The 21,003-nt window shown below is 27.9% G+C and overlaps 5 protein-coding genes and 1 long non-coding RNA gene across 8 annotated transcripts; 4 read left to right on the forward strand and 2 right to left on the reverse strand.

Moving 5' to 3' along the window:
• Positions 1-17: 17 nt before the first annotated feature.
• On the forward strand, positions 18-2,393 carry LOC145940473 (uncharacterized). Its single transcript, XR_014426016.1, has 2 exons — positions 18-326; positions 2,067-2,393. It is a non-coding gene; the product is annotated as an uncharacterized LOC145940473 (long non-coding RNA).
• LOC145940471 (juvenile hormone epoxide hydrolase 2-like) lies at positions 826-3,865 on the reverse strand. Its single transcript, XM_083045658.1, has 6 exons — positions 3,601-3,865; positions 3,306-3,498; positions 1,941-2,289; positions 1,644-1,846; positions 1,299-1,539; positions 826-1,056 (listed from the first exon to the last, which is right to left on the reverse strand). The coding sequence occupies exons 1-6, from the start codon at positions 3,781-3,783 to the stop codon at positions 831-833; spliced, it is 1,395 nt and encodes a 464-aa protein (XP_082901784.1). The 5' UTR covers positions 3,784-3,865; the 3' UTR covers positions 826-830.
• A 29-nt stretch (positions 3,866-3,894) lies between these two features.
• On the forward strand, positions 3,895-9,432 carry LOC145940472 (uncharacterized). Of its 2 annotated transcripts, none has more exons than XM_083045661.1 (5): positions 3,895-5,087; positions 6,227-6,394; positions 6,662-7,040; positions 8,704-8,884; positions 9,119-9,432. In XM_083045661.1, the coding sequence occupies exons 2-5, from the start codon at positions 6,346-6,348 to the stop codon at positions 9,188-9,190; spliced, it is 681 nt and encodes a 226-aa protein (XP_082901787.1). In that variant the 5' UTR covers positions 3,895-5,087; positions 6,227-6,345; the 3' UTR covers positions 9,191-9,432. The 2 variants fall into 2 exon arrangements, with proteins under 2 accessions (XP_082901787.1, XP_082901786.1); XM_083045660.1 differs by having other exon boundaries at positions 3,895-5,078.
• An 899-nt stretch (positions 9,433-10,331) lies between these two features.
• On the forward strand, positions 10,332-11,608 carry Psmg1 (Proteasome assembly chaperone 1). The gene is made up of 5 exons (XM_083046154.1): positions 10,332-10,607; positions 10,708-10,787; positions 10,878-11,038; positions 11,123-11,315; positions 11,422-11,608. Exons 1-5 carry the CDS (start codon positions 10,510-10,512, stop codon positions 11,604-11,606), a joined length of 717 nt encoding a protein of 238 aa, XP_082902280.1. The 5' UTR covers positions 10,332-10,509; the 3' UTR covers positions 11,607-11,608.
• A 249-nt stretch (positions 11,609-11,857) lies between these two features.
• On the reverse strand, positions 11,858-14,281 carry Cyck (cyclin K). The gene is made up of 8 exons (XM_083046152.1): positions 14,114-14,281; positions 13,598-13,864; positions 13,347-13,478; positions 13,091-13,196; positions 12,931-12,988; positions 12,669-12,841; positions 12,446-12,592; positions 11,858-12,366 (listed from the first exon to the last, which is right to left on the reverse strand). Exons 2-8 carry the CDS (start codon positions 13,814-13,816, stop codon positions 11,963-11,965), a joined length of 1,239 nt encoding a protein of 412 aa, XP_082902278.1. The 5' UTR covers positions 13,817-13,864; positions 14,114-14,281; the 3' UTR covers positions 11,858-11,962.
• Positions 14,282-15,196: 915 nt separating this feature from the next.
• On the forward strand, positions 15,197-19,632 carry Zw10 (Zeste-white 10 kinetochore protein). 2 transcript variants are annotated; one of them, XM_083045627.1, is made up of 10 exons: positions 15,197-15,598; positions 16,076-16,278; positions 16,368-17,172; positions 17,246-17,394; positions 17,465-17,565; positions 17,741-17,916; positions 17,991-18,197; positions 18,276-18,413; positions 18,488-18,621; positions 19,068-19,632. In XM_083045627.1, the coding sequence occupies exons 1-10, from the start codon at positions 15,562-15,564 to the stop codon at positions 19,278-19,280; spliced, it is 2,163 nt and encodes a 720-aa protein (XP_082901753.1). In that variant the 5' UTR covers positions 15,197-15,561; the 3' UTR covers positions 19,281-19,632. The 2 variants fall into 2 exon arrangements, with proteins under 2 accessions (XP_082901753.1, XP_082901755.1); XM_083045629.1 differs by having other exon boundaries at positions 15,199-15,598; positions 16,368-16,734; positions 19,068-19,629.
• Positions 19,633-21,003: the final 1,371 nt, after the last annotated feature.

Genomic DNA, 21,003 nt, shown 5'->3' on the forward strand with positions numbered 1-21,003 from the left:
TTCGTAGTGCTAGTTGGCTGGTTTCTCGTTTCCCGCTCTAATAAGATTTGTACATTCTTGACTTATCGCGTTATCAAGTTTATACATATTTTTAACTTTCTCTATCGTTATCAAGTTGATAATTTTTATCAGAATTCTGTTTATAATGTTACGTGCTGTGTATAATACGAAAAAACTTTTGAAGTGTATATATATATATATATATAAAATATATCTCAGACGTATATCATATTAGAGATAGAATATATAGACAAAATTGGAGAAGAGAATAGCAAAATCATACAAAATCATACAAAACCAAAATGAGATGTACTACAAAAATGCATGTAAGTATAACATTATTTATTCAGTTTTTTGTTTATGATTCCAATTATTGAAACATAGTTTTCTATTAATACACATGTTTTTCATCAAATATGCATAATTTTTCCCTGCTAAAAAGGTATATTATTTTTATATTCTGCATATAAAACATTAGATAACCTATACTACATTAATAACCTATACTACAAGATATACGCATGTTGCTATTTTATAAAATAGAAAGTAGAAGCTTAACAACTAACATATATAAGGAATAATTATATATATAGTTTATATATATATATATATCTTATGAAAATCCATATATATCTATCTATGGAAAAACATGAATGGCAAATTGCATAAATTTTTGATACAGACTTTTCTCTGATATTTTCTCTACGCTGTTCCTTCTTTTTTATTACATATAGTAATCTCTTATATTCATTTCTCTTTTAATTCTTTTTTAAAAATTTTCCAAAAATCCGAAAATACAAGTTTGAAGTGTATATGCGTGATAAATGAAATCACAAATTTTTATTATGATTTTTGTTCCACACTTCCATCTCATCAATAGAAGCCCATATATCATTTGCAAGCAATTCAGGCTCCTCAAATGCTGCAAAATGACCACCTCGAGGCATTTTAGTAACGCGTAAAAGATTCACGTATCGCGTTCTGAGTAATTTTGGAGATTGCTCCTGAATTTCCTGAGGAAATTGCGCGCACGCAGCGGGAACTTTTACCACAGTTCTGTAAAAATATTTTAATTTTAATATTAATAATTTAATTATTTTAATTCATTATTTATTCCTTTTAATTTATTAATTAATTTTGATATTTTTAATTTTAATATCTATAACTTATTTTAATATTTACAGCTTATTACGAGATCATCGTGTTACAATGATATCAGTATATAGCGATATAAAAACTATAGGATTGTTATATTAATAAATGATCGCGAGAAAAATAATCATATTTGTTATACGTACGAATTTACGAGTTTTCCCAATAGTAAATTCGACTTGGTAAACATTTCGGCGTATATTCTCATCGCTGTAGTAATGCTACCGGATGCCCAATAAATCATTAAATTATCAATCAACTCGTCATATGTAAATTTATCCAAAAATCCACCGTCCTCCCTGGATTTATAAGATTGATTCGTACCGGTCGAAAATTTCTCGATAATATACGCTGCCAAACCAGCTGGTGAATCGTTTAAACCTACCCCTGAAACACGATAACAAACACAATGTTAAAGATAATTTTTATTCAACAAAATATATAAAAAATTAATTATTTTTTTGTATGTATAATTACATTGCAATACGTACCAACTGTATCCGGTTTTGTAGCTTGGATATGGAAGTATCCAGTTTCTAATAGGACACTTTTGTATGAAAATATTCGTTCTTTCTCGGTTTGTTGTGTTTTATTTGTCCAAGGCAAAAAGGAAGAAAGATACTGGCACACCGCTTGTTTTATTATAGCTCCATGTCTCATTGCCGTGCACATGTTGGAATGCATACCCAGCACGCTACAAATTACACAATACTTTCATATATCGATGCTGGGAATCTTTGGGCTTATTATTGTTAATGAATAAAATTTGAGAGAATTCGTTATCTTACTGTTGGGGGAACAGAGTCGACATAGCGGTGATAATAAGCGCGCCCCAATCGCCGCCCTGTATATAAAATTTATCGAAACCGAGCCTTAACATGAGATTTTTAAAAACCATGCTCATTTGTATGTAGGAGAGGCCAGGTATCGTAGCTGCGTCGGAGAAACCGAATCCAGGCAAGGAAGGCGCTATCACTTCAAATACGAAATCGTACTCTGGTCTCGGTGTCGTCAATAAAGGTATGATTTTATAAAATTCCATTATAGATCCGGGCCATCCGTGTAAGAGTAGCAGCGGCAAAACTCGTTTTTCCCCCGCATTATTAGGTTTTACGCGAATGAAGTGTATATCCAATCCTGTTTTATTAAATGCAGAATAATAGTAATTTATACATATATAATTTAATGTAGTTATAATATAATTTATATAGTTCAAAGTTCAATAAAATGTTGAAAGACAATCATGATGTAGCGATAATAGACGAATGAGTAAGACGAGGTATTTATATATAGAATGTCCTTCTTAGATCTTTGAATAGTCATTAACTTTATATCACTAGGCTCTCTCTCTCTCTCTCTCTTTATCAGTATGTACATAGAAGATTTAAATTCTAATTTATTGCTACGCGGCTTTTACTGATAACGAACTGAAAATTGTAACGTTAGTCATGCAATAGAGAAATCAAAATTAGTTGTATTAATTAATGATGTAATTGGCACAATTAACGCAGATGTATAATTATATACGGCCTTAAAATCCGTCCATTTTGCTTTACGAATTTAAATTGCTTACGATTGAACGACATTTATCTTTATAATAAACGCTTATATAACTTTGAGAATATTTTAGCTTTAATATTTTCGTGTTCGAATTTTTCCACTATAATTTTCATGCAATTAAAATTATTTTATTTGAATAAAATTAAAATCTATTTTATATAATATTTTTTTATAGTAGTACGATCATATTTATAATGTTACGTGCGCGCTTTTTGTTCTTAATTAAATATTGCCAATATTAAAAAAATACATTCCAAATGCAAATGAATATATTTATTATATTACATATCTTTAGTAGAATAGTCAATTTAGAATAGATATTATTTTCTCATTGATTTTCCACATAAAATCTCAGAGAGACCAACTCTTGGAGAGTTTTCAAATATATATTATATATATATTTTTTTTTTAAATATATATGTAAAATATATATATTATATCTTAATAATATTTTGAATACGAGACATTAGTAATTATTAATTTTCATTATTTCAAGATTAAATTTTGAAAACAATAAGCTATACAAAAAATACTGATATAAAAGAATGATTTACTTTAATTTTTCTATTAAAATAATTATGTGTATTCTTTACCTTGGATATTAGTTTTAAAATGTGAATACTGATTTATAAATTTTTGACGTTCCTGGAAATTGTAATCATCTGCCCAGTAATTTAAAAATTTGCTTAAAGCATTCGTGTTAGTGCCATAATTCCAGGCAACATCTTTCAATGGCAGTGTCAGAGATCTAGTATGCATTAATCGATACTTCAAATCTTTCACTAGCTAGAAATAATAATTTCTGTTTAATCGCTTAATTAATTCGAGCTTTCCTATTAAATCAGCTTGTAATTGTGTCCAATCGAATATTGATTAACAACGAATTACCTCTTCGGAGAAAATGATCCCGTATGGTCTGACATCGTTGCTGACAGAGTTTTCGGTACCGGGCGTCCACCAAGTTTCCGATAACTCTATCAGTTTAGTCCTTTTAGATGAATAGTATCTTATTAAAGCGTAGACAACTGAACAGCAACCGACAGAAATCGTAATTATTAGAGGATAATCCATTTCGCTGACGAACTTTACTCAATTTCGACGTCGGAAAATCGTGAGATACCATTCGTGTGATATCTCAATATATACTGATATGTAATGGATGTACTTTGCCTTGCGAATATTGTGCAACTCAGTGATAGAAGCCCCCGTATCCTCAACAACCTTATTCTTAACATTTCATATTCTTAATTTCCGTATTATTAACATTTTTTTACTCAATTTTTCAAAATGTATATCTCGTATAGAGAAAGCCTGAATAGAAAACATGAAAGAGAGAGAGGAGGGAGGACCTGTTTTCAGAACTATATATCTTTTCCAGCTGCGTCATGTGTAGTAAACAGTATAATAAAGTACTTAAGTATACATTGTAGTAAAGTATGGTTTAAGAAAGTGTTCCTATACTATACTATACTATACGTGATCACGTGATCATACACGTAAAATGACTAAGCGACTTAAACTTGCTATTTTTATCTGACTTTTGATTTTGTAAATTAGTACACATTTAGCGACATATATTGCAATGTATCTTCTACTTTTTTAACTTACATTTTATTTTATATATAATGGTAAATTTCGTTAAAAATATATATATCAAAATTTAAAGTTTATTGAATAAAACATTCAATGTTTTATTGAATGAAAAATATAAGAATAATTTGGAAGAGAGAGAGAAAGAAAGAGGGAGGGAGGGAAGGAAAAAAGATTTTCAGAGAGATCTTATCCCTTTTAATTTCTATTTATGAGGTCATAAGCAATCATGTATTTTTAAAAATGTTAACAATGTAAAGTAATCAATTATTCAATGTTCGCTAACGTAAAAAAAAATTAGAAAATACTGATCAGGAGGACGATTGTGAATCCGCAAATGAATGCCGCATTCGGCAGGACATCAGCTTTGTACACAATAACAATAGGCGACATAGAGGGCCAAGTCTTGACTCAGGTATCGCTCGGGATATTGGCTGAAAAAAATTCGGGAGTGAATCAGTTAGCTTCCAAATCGGATTGCGAAACGGAAAAGCGACTTAGCCTTGCGTCCAAACTAAGAAAATCCGGCTTACAGCTGGAACGAATCTTCGCACAATTTCGAGATCTATCGCAAAATAAAGAGTGCAAGCAGGACGTAAGAGCAAAATTTGAGCATGTTTAAGGATAAAGTAATTCCGCCACTAATAGAGCCACAGTTAGAGTTTATGTGCCGATTTGAGACCGAGGATTTTCCACGTGTTTACAAATGAACGCCTGTTATTGCTCTCTTCTTGTATAAGTCGAAGGACACGGACCTCTCAAGTGCATCTTCTTTGGTATAAAATGTGCATAATTGATATTAAATCTTAACGCTTCGATGGATAACGTTTTATTATTTTTTTTTTATATGTTAAACATGTTGCCTTGTGTTTACTTGAGTGCCTCAGTTTTTATGCCGCGAATTCACGTGTTATTTATTATAATTTTTCATGCGATAAAAAATTGCTACTCGTTTCCGAACACCGCATTCTATCCAGATTACAATAAAATACTTGTTTTTCCTGAACGACATTGATAGTCATCATTATATAAATATACGTGTATTATTTTGCATTCATGATATTTTTGATAAGTTTATTAAATGTTGTAATTTTACATTTTCTCTACGTTAATATATAATTTGATAAAATTGGTAATAGAGAATCGATTATCTTTAAAGAGTATAATTATCAACTATATAATAATATTAAATTTAAAAGTTAAATTTAAAAGTAAAATAATATTGATAAAGTCTTTTTCTTTTTAATCTTGCATATATTGATCATTACTATTATTATTAATTTATTTATATTATTGGATTATTATTAATTTATGACGTGCTATTGCACGAAGTTTTTGATCTTCGTATAGAAAATATAAACATCTTGATTTTTTCATATAACCGAGAATTTATCTCGTTTTGCCATTTTTTTAACACCAAGAGAGAAATATACAATATTGGTAATTAAAATATCGAAAGGCTGACGCAAAAAATTTATGTAAAATAACAAAAATAAACAATTGTCTGAAAAAACACTAAAGAACTTAAAGAATAGCATATAAAATAATATAAAATAGAAATTAAAGTTTTCCAATTCATAATATTTAAAAGAAAAATTTGCGAACATTATTATTTTCATTCAATTGATTTGTATATTTATTTAAATATTTATTTGTACATTTATTTGAATATTTTTAAATATTTATCATTCAACATCTGCATCATTTTAGCCGGAAATTAATTTTATATGCCAAACATCGAGAGAATATCAGTTTAAACCTAATTGCATTTTATTTCTTTCTTTAATATATATTTTATTATATTTTATTATTTTATATTTTATGATAGATATCTCTTAATTCATTTTTCGTAAAAAATTTGTGTGAACTGTAAAATTGTTATGCATTCAATTTCAATATATAACGATTATGTCTTTAATTTCAGACTATTGATATGGTATCGCAATACTAACAATAACAATCAAATTTAAAAAAAGTACAAATTTGTCTTTCATTTAAGTTTTTTTTAAAGAGAAAGTTAAGTTATACTTAATACACATTACAATGCAAAAAGTGTGGATTATCATCTTTATAATTTTAAGAATATTTCCTGGTAAGATAATATTATATATTGTTCAAAATTAAATTTACTAATAAACAAAATTAATTTATTAACAAAGTTTTGTACTTGAAAAATTGATCTAATTACAATTTTTAATGATAATTTTTTACTTATTAACAAACTTAATTTGTTATTAATAATCTTAATTTATATCCAATAATAAACGTTTATTTAATAAATTTTTACTCAACAAAATTAATGATAAATATATACTGCATTATTAATTATCTTTTTAAACTTTTTAATTATTTTTTCTAGACATTATAAGAATGAGAAGTGTGAAAACATTATCAACGAATAGTACAAAATACAATACAGTTACATTAAGTGCGATATGTGATATGGATTTATTAAGTATTGTATACGATAGGGAAAATGATACAAAATTAAATGCCGCAAACAATACGGAAAATATTACAGAATTAAATACCGTACACAATATGTTATTAAATCTTACAAATATAGAGTATGAAAATCGCACTCATCATATTCTGCCGGAAATAAATGTCTCCATACAAGATTTAAATAAAATATGGAAAAAACGTACATCTGTAACGCAAGCTATAGTACGGGATACACTAGTAGTAGTTATACTAATGATCGTCATCATTGTGTGTATCAAACATAATTATATGAGGTAAGTCGATTCTTTGTGTATATAATATGTACGCTTAAATTATATTTTTTAATTATGTACATTAAAATAATCATGTAAGATTTTAAATAGCGAGTCATTATAAAGTTATTACAAAATTAAGAAAAAAGTGAAATATGCAAAATGATAATTATGGAAACTTACTTCGCATGTTTCACAAGATATCCGCCAAACACATTTGTTTTCGAACAAATATTTATAACTTGTACTTATAAAAAATTAGCATAATTGTTTTTTCTTTTCAAAATTTATTTGCCTTACTCTTTTGTTTTCTCGAATCTCTTAATTTAATAATAATCATATCATTGCGTGCCTCTCTCTTAAATCATACACTATATATATTCTATTATTTTTGGCAATCGAAAAATTTGTTTCTGTGGATTATCATGCAATCAATTATTTCGCTCTACTTGTATTACGATATGAAGATTTAAACATGTTTTATCTATCTTAAATTCAATTCAAATTCATCTCAGATCAAACTGGATACGCTTTTATCACCTTTGTAGACCGAAGATGCTTTAAAGTTCTCATCATGATATATCTGATTTTCCTATAATGAATGTTTAATACATTTTAGTTATTGAATTATTAAAGTCAAATGTTTCTTCTTCAAGTTGAATAGCTTGCTTTATCAAAGTTATTACTGTGCATGGTATCGATGTGACATTCATTTCTGTACCAATTAAAGTTATGCGTGTGTATCATATAAATTTCCATTTTAATAAATATTATTCAAATTTCTTTGCATTTAATTTCTATTTTTTTTATATCATTAATTTAGTAAACGCGCTAATTTCAAGATAAGAATTTGCGATTTATTCGCTCAATTCATATCTATTCTTGATGCTTCAATCATGATAATAACATAATGTTATCTTCTGATACAATATCTTCTTTTGCACAGTGATCTTGAAATTTAGCTGATGTAAAAGTACTGCGTATCTTTCTCATTAATAACGTGCATTGAATTTCAGCAAAAATTTGCTGCTACTATATATTTCAATTTATCGATAATTTCGAATAGTCCTAACTGTTTAGTTAAATTATTTATTTAATCGGATATATTCAAGTAAATTTGGAAAACGATCAATATCGATAATCACAGCTAAATAATTATATATCTACTTGTACATTCTACTCGTTGCAATCATCGATGAGTAAACCGAGTTATCTTAATAAATAAATTCACACAACCGGACATCTTCCTTTGGGATTAAAACAAGATAAAAAATACTTTTGATTCTGTTCTGAATCAAAACAACCCCTTATTCATCGTTCAGTAATTTCGACAGTAACATTAAACAATTTGTACGTAATTACAGATGAATTTGCTTTGGAAATGAAATTGCTTTATTTGAGATAGAAAAAATTCTAATTTTGATATTTATTCTTACGCAGGAAAAATTTCTCATAAACATCTCTAATAAAGATGAATGATGTTCTTAATCATTTTTTACATGTTTTAAAAATTATATTTTTTATCTTTTTTTTTTTTTAATTAATCAAATTCATTTCATAGCTGTGCTACATTGACAATATTTTTGCACTTATTTTTTATTCTTTCAATATTATACTAGATTATCTATGTACGTAAAAATCACTTCACATGTAATTAAGTGTTGGAACTTTCTGTCATCTTTAGAATCAATTTGTATCATCTCTTTCGTGCCGCACATGAATACTATCGGCAGATACGTTTTCGTCAATATATAATGACTCCAAACGACATTGAAGCAGGTAGTATTTGGGATGCTAGACAGGCGTACAATAATATGCTCGCAAGACGCAGAACACGGCAGGCAATGAGAATGATACGCTATTATGTGAGTAAAATGTATAAAGTATGAATGTATAAAATATTTGCGAATATCACAAAGAAGTGTGAATTCGAAGAAAATATTGCTGATCTGAGATGCATTGTATATATGCATATATATGTATATAATAATTACATACGCATATACATTATACATACATATACATACATGTATTAATAATATGCTTATCAACTAAATTTACTAGATACACTGCTTTTAATTTAATTGTTTGTTCGTCAGACTGTGCCTCAAGAATCTAAGGATGAAAATGTGGAGTTTAATCGCAATCGTCAACAACGTCAAACCATATAATTACATGACAATACTACTGTTTTATTACAAGCTGTATATCACATCAACTATCCTTTTTTATCATACATTTTCTATTTATATTTATTATATTTTGTATATATTTATTACAATGTTATACATATTTATATATTTTATGTATAGTGTAAACTCGATTCACTTTAAATTACATATCTAAACAATGCAATCTGTCTATAAGATAAAGTATTTTTCTAACAAATTTTACTGTCTAACGATAAGAAAAATCGGCGTTTAAAGTTATTTAACGTTTTTAAAGTTATTTAAAATTATTTAAAGTAAATTTAATACTAATTAATTAAAAGATAATTAAAATTTTAATTATAATTAATTAATCATAATTAATAATACTAATATAATAATATTAATAATATTTAAAAATCTGACACTCGCATCGCCTCTTCCTGCATAAATATGTTATTTAAATACATTAAATATATATATATATATGTATATCAACTTAATATTAATACAAGTGTATATATTAATATATAAATATATATTTATGGATTTTATATATATATATTTGTGTTAGATTTTTGGAAATATAATATATATAAAATATATCAATAATAATTTTATTTTGTGCGCCTTATATACTATTATAGAAATATAATTTAAAAGGCTATATATATATATATATATATATATACATTAATATCTCTCTTTTTCAAATAAAATCTTTTATTTTCTTAATTGTCAAGATAAATGTAAAAACTTTTCTTTTAGTGTAGTCACACTTATACTATGTGCGATACACAAAGCTATATGTGTGATGTTACTATTGTTTTTCGAAGTAAAAAGTTTTATTAATAATAATATATTCTTAAAAATTAAAAAATTTAAATTTCTTCAGTAAAAAACCTCTTATGAAACATGGAGAGAATAATAATATCTAACTTTGGATATAAATTTATTTCGAGGTTCTCTTTCATTTTCATATAATGAACGCAAACAAAAAAAAAACAATATTTGAAATTCATTATATATATTGTATATAATGAAGCAAAGCATATTCATATGGAAACTGTAAACAATTATAGCTGTCAAGCATTTTCATAACGTAGTAAAATATTATAGTTCCTATATGACTGCTCAGTCTAGATATTTTATAAGAGTTTGGTAATCCTGATTCTCTATATATAGTTTATTCCTTGTGACTGACTCTGACTACACAAAAATGAAATAAAATACATAATAACGTAAAAAAAAGCATAAGACAAATTTTTATGATTAACCAATAGTTATAAATTGTAATTAGACATCTGCATTTTTATTTTTTTCTATAAAAGGTTTAATTTAAAATGGTTAGTCACTTTGGGGAGGTAATATTTCCATCATCACGAGCATTTTGGGATGACGAAGACGAATATGAACCAGTTGAGAATTTAGAACATCGTCCGTAAGTTAAGAATTTATGATACAGACATATTATCATAATCCAAATATACATTATGTTCTTATTATTGCGAAATAAAATAATACAAAACTATTGGTTTTAGGAAATTACACGTTTGCTGGCTAAAAGATAAGCCAGAACGTATGCAAAAGTTCATCATAATCGAGGGAGATCCATTAATTCGTAATAATCTCTTTGCAATATTAACGTAATCTAGTTTTAGATTATCTATAGACATGCTTGTAATTGTTAAACTTGATTATTTTGTTTTAGCTTTTGTAAAGCAATGCTTATGTCATGATACAGAAGTATGCATCATTGAAAATGAAAATCATAAGAAAATTTCTGTCATTTATCACATTGATAAACAAATATATCTGTGTATAATTTTACAACAGTTTGATACAAAAGATGCAGGGATACTTGTAAACCAGGCAAGTAATTTGTTAGCTATAATGTTCATCTATATTAATTTTAATATTTTAATACTAAAGAATATGTATCTACATTTTTTACAGATATCTGACTTATTATTAAACACAGAGAGCACAATTTCAATAGTGTGCCGTCATGTATCACAGTTTCAGAGTACAAATATTCCAGAAACGCCATCATTTTTAAGATTATTGGCTACCAAAAATGCAAATGTTTCCAAGTATAAAATTGAACGATTAGAACAACCAAATATTGTATTTGGAGTCGGCGCAGGAGGTTGGTATTTATGTTAATATTGACTTAGAATATATATGTAAGATACATATCAGATACAAGAGATATTCTATGAGAATTGATGAAACTTATTATCTATTTGTTTCAGTTTTGTCTTATGCTGAACTTGCAGGCATATCAGCCAAATTATATGTGTTATATATTGACAATTTTGTACTGGATTCCAAATGTGCAGAACCACTTTTGCAGGTTTTAACTAATGAAATAGATTGTAAATTACAGCATCCAAAATCTACAGAAAATTTCTTTAGTAAAGGAAATCTTTACATGTAAAATGTTCTATTTTGTCATTTTTTCCTGTACATGATTTTTAAATTTAAATTTTAAATTTAATTAAATATGAACCAAATATAAATTTTTTTAAAATTTAATTAAATATGAACCAAATATTAATTTTCTTTGATATATATCAATGATAGAACAGAAAAAAAATTATAGAGGAAACAGTGTTTATAGTAGAAAAAAAGTTTATAAGTACATGTGTATGATAACAGTAAATATAAAAGTACAACATATATACAAAATTTACAATTAAATTAATAATATATTCTGCTAAGTTTTTTTTCATTAATTAAGATAATGTTCAAGTTGATACAATCTTTATTGAATGCATGATATATTGCCTTTTGTTATGGCTGCGGTGGATAATAGCTATGTGGTGCAGTTGGTGGAATTGGATTATTCGCTGGGAAGTATGACGCATTTGTCGGATAGGAATATGGTTGGAAAGCAGTTTGATTAGCAGCTGGTGCAGGCGGTGGCGTAGGACGAATGGTAGCGGAGGATCCAATGTGATGCATCGTTGGTACAATATGATTCATTGTATTCACAGGAGGAGGTGGAACCGAAACGTTCGTAGGTGGAAACGCTGGCGGATAGTTTGTATTATTAGATGCTGCGAAATTCGTTGGATATGTGGGAAAATGTGCCGTTGAAGTATCTATTGGTTTTATCGTCTCCACGATGTCCGTGGTTGGACATCCGTTTGCAGAAACCACTGGTGTTTCTATCTTAGAAGACTTTCCAGGCGTCACTATAGCATCGTCAATCATTCATTAATTTTTAAATATGTGCTAATACACATCAACTTGATAATTACATTTACTACTTACCATTTGGTGTGTTAGATGCAGATTCTGTGGTAGTAGTAGCAACGGGTCGTTCTCTACACACCTCGCTAGATGGTATCATGGGTGGCGAATCTGGTGGTTTTGTGTTATTAGCTTGCGAATATAAATCCAAAACTTGATGACAAATATCTAGAAATATACATGACATATTAGACTATATGATTATAATAAATAATAATAAGGTATAAAATACTTTGCAATTTACCTTCTAAAAGATCCATAGTTACATCTTCAACAAACATATCCCACCAGCGTAAATGCTTTGATTGTCTGCCAACCCAATCGACCACTTCAAATTTACTTAGCTTTCCTGCCAAGTACATTAGAGCAACAGCTATTATTTCTGGTTCCCATTGTAGTGACAGAGTGGTACATAAACTAAAAGAGAAATAATATAAATTATTCTTCAAATATGTATATATTAGAATACTAAGTAATAATTCACACATTATAAAGTTATTACATACCTATCATTAACAAATGTCCAAGCCATTTGAACCATTTTTTGCAGTTTGTTTTTATCTCCTATGAAATAAAAATTGTTTTAATATTCACAATTTCATTAACAAGATCCACTATTAATACAGGGGTTCTGTATAACTCTATAATATACACAATATAGATTACCTTTAAGACACTTTGCATATTTTAATAAATAACTATATGGGTGTTCAACTTGCAGATCGAATTTAATAGTTTGCAATAAAATTCTTTCTAAAGTCAAGACTTCTTCCTGTGAACAAATAATATATATAATATATTATTTATATTATTGTACTATTAATAAAATATATATAATAATTTAATATATGTATATATTTATAATTTAATATATTTATACTTGCTGATACAATGGAATATTTTTTTATGATAAATAACTTACTTTAGGATCTTCTCCGAATGTCATAAACTTTTGTTCAGACACTAAAGTCTTAGCTGTCCGTATAATATCCTTGCATTTTTTTGGAGTTTCTTCAACTTTGCCAGCTAAGAGTAAACAGCAACAGGCTGTTACCTATATATTATAGTAATACAATACAATTAATACACGATACAATATTTTAAGATCGTTAACATATATATGTGTGTATGTGTATGCATATATACACACACATCACTTGTATATGTACTTACATATCGTGGAAAATTTTTAAATGAATGGAACATATAAAATCGATGGAAATAAACGACACCAGTTGCCATTGTATTGTAACCTAAATCCATCTTTGTGCCAGTGTCGATTATGAAACGTGCACCTTCTTTTCGATATCTACATTCCGTCTCATAATCAATAGCATCCTGAATAGATGGTGTATTGCGTAGCTCTTTCTTTTCATAGTACCAGCAAGGCATGCTTAAACCACTTCCAATGTATAGGAATTCAATATTAATAGATATACACTGAAATACATAATTTGGGGTTATTCGAAATATAATAGCGTTTAAAACACAGACTTCTATATAATATAAAACGATAGCAAGTAAAATCGTGATTGCTGCGGTTGATACACAAACACACACACATTAATTGGAACTGTTTATATTGTTAATATTAAATTTGTTAATTTGTGTGTAACATTGTGTAACGCTTTATACACTTTAATCTTCAGCAACACCCGACATATATCGGCATTTCTTTGGTACACTTACTCGAGAAATATTTTATTAATTTAATAAAATAACTGTCTTTCCTCTTCTAATTAAACACACAATTTAAATTGATTATTATAGCGCATTAAACACATGTACGCAAAGAAAAATACACATGTACATATGTATGATTTTCCCTTATGATACTCCATTTTGACTATAGTCAAAGCACACTAGATTAAAAATTTATTTTTCAGGGTTGGTCATCATGAGACGGGAGTTTTCATGGACGTAAGAATACCTGGACGGAACGCAATACTGCGGGGGTGAAGCACAAAGAGTGAAGGGAATGAAATGTCTATTGACACGGATATGAGGCATCTAAGATGGCGGCGGCGGATAATTTCACGGAATGTTATCGTTGTGAATATGTATAATGTCTCAACACAGATGTCTATACAAATCTGTGTGTCTCGATTAACGTCGTGCGACGTGAAAATAGACGCTAAATCTGAGGCATCTAAAATGGACGCAACCGTAGACCTGTCACCCCTCAGGAACTACTCCCCGCGTCTAAAAGGGTACTTTACGTTCCGTCCAGGTATTCTTACGTCCATGGCTAAGAATAATTCAAATAGAAGATACGCGAAATGATAGAGCTCCACAAGCTCTAGTTACTTTTGTCCTGATTGGCTAATCACTAATTCCACTGAACCAATAGATTTTCAGACATTACATATCGCGGATCGGAGCACCAATAAAAAATTATCACGCTAAAATGAACATCAGGCACAGAATGAAGAGAGAGATATCTTCACTTGAATAATACTTGGTTCTATGCGCAACGCGCAACACGGGACGAGAGAGAGAGAGAGAGAGAGAGAGAGAGAGAGAGAGAGAGAGAGAGAGAGAGAGAGCGCGTGTCGATGTCGATGTGCGCGGTGCGTTCGACTTTTAATCATCAAGTGGCGCCGCGTCACGCGGTCGGAATTCGGCGCGCGGAGTGGGGGGCTGTGGTGGGGGGTGAGAGTGGGGGGACGCGCGCGCCGGTGCGCCGCGCACAAGCCCCCACTCTCACCCCCCACCACAGCCCCCCACTCCGCGCGCCGAATTCCGACCGCGTGACGCGGCGCCACTTGAAGGTTAAAAGTCGAACGCACCGCGCACATCGACACGCGCTCCAATATTATATATTATATATTCTATGGTTGCGCGATTTGAAATTGGCAACACTGTTCATGCTATAAACTATAAACTTTACGTTCCGTCCAGGTATTCTTACGTCCATGCTATTATCAATTTTAAATTTGTTCGTCGATGGAAAAACTTTGAAGTCTGGTGTTCTATGGCCTATCAGCTGATGCAGGAAAGATTGACAGTTCCTTCTCCTTTTCTTAATAAAAAATATAGCAATTATATACTAGTCCATATTCATGAAACCTATGGTTATTTCGCATTTTTAAGCGTTTGATATTTGATATTTGTATCGAATTTCTCATATACCGAATATGACATCGTTCGTAGCAGATGTGCTGACTACAGCAGGTAATGTTTACATATAATGATGTGTGTATTATTTTAATAAATTGCCAAAAAACTTGTGAAAATGTCATTAGTGCTTTACTTTGTGTTTTTATTGAAAATGTCACATGTATATAATATACGACAATTTCTAAAAGTTCTACAAAAACTAAATTTTAACAAATTATACTTTCTAAACTAATAAAGATAAGAAATAACTTATATAATTTTTTAAAACAAATAAAAACAATTTATTACTCAATGCAATATAATATTTAGAATAGCAATGTTTATAGCATTAGAGTTATGATAATTATTCCCCCAAAAGTGTAAGCAATCAAGTCTGCAATTATATAATTTTTAATAAATTTACAATTTTTTTCATATTTTTTTAGAAAAATTATATATGCTCAAACAAACTATGATTATAATATTTATATTACTTATAATATTAATAAATATATAATTGTAATGATTGTGAAATAATATTTTACTACACAGGGAAACTTGAAATGGTAAATTTCCAAAAAAACATTGCTGAAATACAAAAACAAATAACAAAATTAGAATATGAAGTTAAAGATTTTATGGATGACAATTATATTGAATTCAATGCAAAATTGACGAGAGATGAGTATTTAGTTAAAAAGACTGAGCAGCTACTGCAAGAGATGGACATTTTGCAAAGCAGGATAAATGATCAAGTATATAATCATTATATTATCAGTATCTACTATATTTATTAAAATATATAAAACAGATTTAATAAACCAAAATTTTATTGCTTTTACAGGTCAAAATAGAGTTACCTAGTTTGACAAAAGAATTGAAAACTCTCTCTCAAAAATTGAAAGAGTCAAACATTAGTTTGAAACTGTCCCATCAGTTGATAAACTTATATGAATATATAAAATCTATAAAAGAGATGCAAGAAGAAAAACGATATATTGATACTGCAAAGGCTCTGTCGCAAATGCAATCTTTATTGGATAATCCTCATAGTTTTCTGCAAGATCTTGAAATATATGCGGCTATCAAAGATGAATATTGCAATCTCTTCCGCTTGTACTCGATAGAAGTGTCCAGACTCTTACATGATTGCATTTGTTGGAATAATGACATGAAAGATGGCAAAATGGTTACTTCTCTTATTATCAAAAGTGAATATGATAATATACAGGAACTAATACAAGGATTGCATATCATCAATAATCTTGAGAACTTCTTGCAAACATTTTTAATGAATTTGATGAATCATATAATTAATCCCATCATTCATGATCACTGTTCAGTGTATGTTATCGAGGACAGAGTATTTACCATCGAAATATTGGAGAAAAAAAAGAAGCCATGTTTCAAAAGTGTATTGTGCAATTTGAAATTGCTCTTCAAATTCCTTCATCAAAACCTGAATCTGACAATTACGGATAACGAAACATTTCTGAAAAGAATGCAACCATATTTACTGAAACAATTATCACATTCTTTAACAACAGATTGTATCTCGTACATCATTCCAACTTTTAACGCAAATCTAAAGAATTTCGAGCCTGTTATAGAAGCGATTAATGAATTTCAAGATTATTTAGTACAAATTGGTATTTATCTTTATTTTCAAGATAAAATAATTTGTTTTATAATACCCAATAATTTAACAATGTAAAATTCCAGAATTTCTTTCTAAGGATCAGCTCTTTTTATCAGAATACACAAACAATATTGACAAACTTTTCATCGATAGAATGTGTCAAGATTTATTAGTCAAAGGTAGAAATATAATGAAGAAAGACCTGCATGATTCTGTTCGATATGAGCCACAGGTACTTATTTTATTAAGAGAAGAGCAAAGTATCTGACTTTATCTGATTTTTAATTATCCTTTTTTTGCAGGAATCACCTATACTTATGAATAAAGCATTCGACAATAATTATGTATTGAATGAAAAAACATTAAGGGATATGTCGTTTCATTTACCGAAGTGTCAAATCAGGTACATTACAATTAATTTAAAATCTCTTACTTCTTCGTATTCATATGACTTCTTGCTTCTCATAATTCTATATATCGTTGAATTTATTAATTCTATAAATTCTGCTAATTTTTTCTAGCATAATATATATAATCTTATAAAAAAATTAAATATAATTATTATTAATGCATTTTAGCAAAAGTGTACAAGAAATACTGGAATTAACAAGGAGAATATTAGATGAAGCTTGCAATAGTTCAGATGCTTGCGCCATTAGATTATTTTATACATGTAGAAATATATTTGAAATGTATGTCGGTTTGGTGCCGGAACATCATAAAAAATTTTTAGAAACAATACCGCAGCAAGTTGGTAAGAAAGTTACATAACAAAATAAACTAATTTTATCATAAAAATAAAATAAAAATTATATTATTATTTTTCAGCTCTGTTTCATAATAATTGTATGTACCTTGCCCACCATCTACTTACATTGGCACACGAATATAGAGACAAATTCCCGAAAAATCTACACAAATTGAATTTAACATTCTCGGATCAAGTCACGATATTCCGAGAAGTAGGTTCACAATATTTTTTAGAACACATGAAGTATCAAAAGAATATAATCTTTGACATCATCAAGGACTCAGGTTTATAATTATTAACTTATTAGCTATACATGAAAAATTTAACCAAATATAACAAAAATATTTTATATTTATGAATAGGTTTTTCGGGATTGGGACAAACATCTGAGTTACATCCTAGCACCGAGCGTGCATTAAGACAATGCATCAGACAACTGGAATTATTAAAGACTGTTTGGATAGAAGTATTACCTATAAATATATATTGCAAAGCTGTTGGTTAGTGAATTTTTCGTTTTATTATTATATTTCAACACATATATATTTTTTAATTTCTTATATTAATATCACAGGATGTATAACGAATTCTATGATTGACGATTTGGTGACAAAGGTCATAACTGTTGAAGATATTCCAGCTGATGTAGCGACAGAATTGGTAATTTTATTCAATATGGTTGTAAAACGAACACCACAGATCTTTCCTGTAAGTATAATGAACATAACATAACAAAATATAAAGATACAAAGAAAAAAAAAAGAAAAATATTTAAGTCAATATAAATTTTTATTGTTGTTTAATATCATGAAAGTACATTTAAGATGAAAACTTGTTCAAGGTAGCAGTATTCCAACTGGTCCCTGTAAAAGTTAAACGTTAAAAGTTAAATGAGATTAAAGATGAAATAGAAGGCTCTGATATTGAATATCCGCAGGTAGGAAAAGTGGGCTAATTGAGAATCAGATGGAAATTATTTTTTCTTTTTTCAAATATTGTTTATTGAACGTTTCGATCCCAGATTTTTGTGGACCATCATCAAGCAATTGTCAAAAAATACATAGATTGAGAGATTAGCTTGCTTCCTCTATCTGCGGATATTAAATGAGAATGTTAATTTTGTTTAATGAAGTAGATGTATAATTCATTAATAGGATCAACAGATACAACAGCATGTACAAAAATGGGGAAAATTTTTGGAACTAATTAAGATACTTGGTACATCACTGAAAGAAATCAAAGTTAGATGGGGAAATGGTAAAGGAATATTGGCACAGGAGTTTACTGCTCCACAAGTTAAACAACTGATTCGAGCGTTATTTCAAAATACTGATCGAAGATCTAATCTTTTAGCCTCTATAAGATAAAAAAATATCAAATATAAAAATATAATCAATAATTAAGTTTGTATCATTCAACATCAAATTTAACATATAAAATCTCAAAATTCCAAACGGCCATTATTCAAAAGATAGTCATATAATGTTAAATAATATTGTAAGAAACACATCTATTAAAAATAAGCAGTAAAATATATCTATATATATATATTTGTTGTGATAACTTAGTATAATTTTTATAATATTCTATTATAAATTGTATTATATATTGTACATTAGATAATTTTATAATACTTTATTTTGATACTATAAATGAAATATTAATTGTATAAATATATTTTATACTAATAAAAAAATTAAAATTTAAGTATATTAGAAAGTAAATTAAATTTAATATAGAATTAATATAATCAATATAATTATTTTATCTCTTTGCTTAATTTTAAATAAATTTAAAGAGCAAAATTAGCAGAAGAATATAGAATTAAGAATGAAATATCGAAATATACTTAATATTAATAATTAAAATATATATGTTACAATATAAATGCTCAATCTCTAATTTAAATTACATTCTAATCAATTAAATTTTTTATTTATAGAAATTGTGTGAAAATTCAGTTTTTAATTTTTAAAATTAAAGAATTCTGTAATTAATGTTAGACGTAATGCTAAATTGTTTGTTGAAACACAAATATATGTTTATTGTTACGTTATTGTTAAGTTACAGTAAACTTGCTTGTGTTTAAATCGTATATCAGGATTGAAATAACAAATTTAAATTTCGAGATATTCGCTTCATTAAAAATTTGATGGAAGTATTAGCTTTTAATTTCAATACGTTTAACTATTAAAAAAACTATTCATTATATGCGAGATAATATTCTCATATATAGAACTTTTTCGTTTTTGAATTCATTTTCGAAAACTTATATATACATCGTTCTTAAATAAGAGAAACGCGACAGTACCGGAGATGCATTGCTGCTTTAAAAATACTTAATTTATTACTTCTTATTAATCTTTAAAAGTTATTTGTTTTAAAACTTATTTTAAAAATTAAAGTAAGAATAATCTTACCCTCTCTCTTTGCAATAATAATGTTATTTTTTTTACAAGAATAGATTAAGAATTTATATTATTTTACAAAAAAAGAAAAAATTTATTGAGATTTTAAATTAAGATTTTTCAAAAACATTATATATGACGTCAGAAACATTTAAATTATTCAGAATTTATTTGAATTTTTTGATAAAACATGGCATAATAAATTTTTTTTGTATTTTGCATTCAATTGTATCAATTGATAAAATGACAAAATCTCTCCTTTTTGTTATCTTGCATTAGTTAGTGTGCATAAAATTCATTTGCATGCGTCTTACATTTTTAATGAAAATAGATTCAATGACAACTATATATTATATATAAGCAAGATTTACAGCTATTTATTAATTTACAAATCGAGAAGATAATTTTTTAATGTATTTTATCAATTCAAACTATCAAATGTAAATGTCAAAAAAAAATTATTTCGACATATTATTTAACAAGACAAAGATTCATACGATTTTTCGTTTTTAATGTCATAATTCAATGATGACAGCAAAGAGATCAGAAACGTTAAACAACAATATAATTCAATTTCTTCTTCCTTTCTTCTATACCTTCTCTTTTTTTCCTCTTTGCCTTTTATAACTCCATTTTCTGTCACGACTCAGAATTTGGGTGATGAAACACACATGTACACATA

Source organism: Prenolepis imparis, unplaced genomic scaffold (assembly GCF_030444845.1).
Source record: "Prenolepis imparis isolate NDT839.2.m4 unplaced genomic scaffold, iyPreImpa1.0 SCAF_9, whole genome shotgun sequence".
In the NCBI taxonomy this organism is placed as follows: Eukaryota; Metazoa; Arthropoda; class Insecta; order Hymenoptera; family Formicidae; genus Prenolepis; species Prenolepis imparis.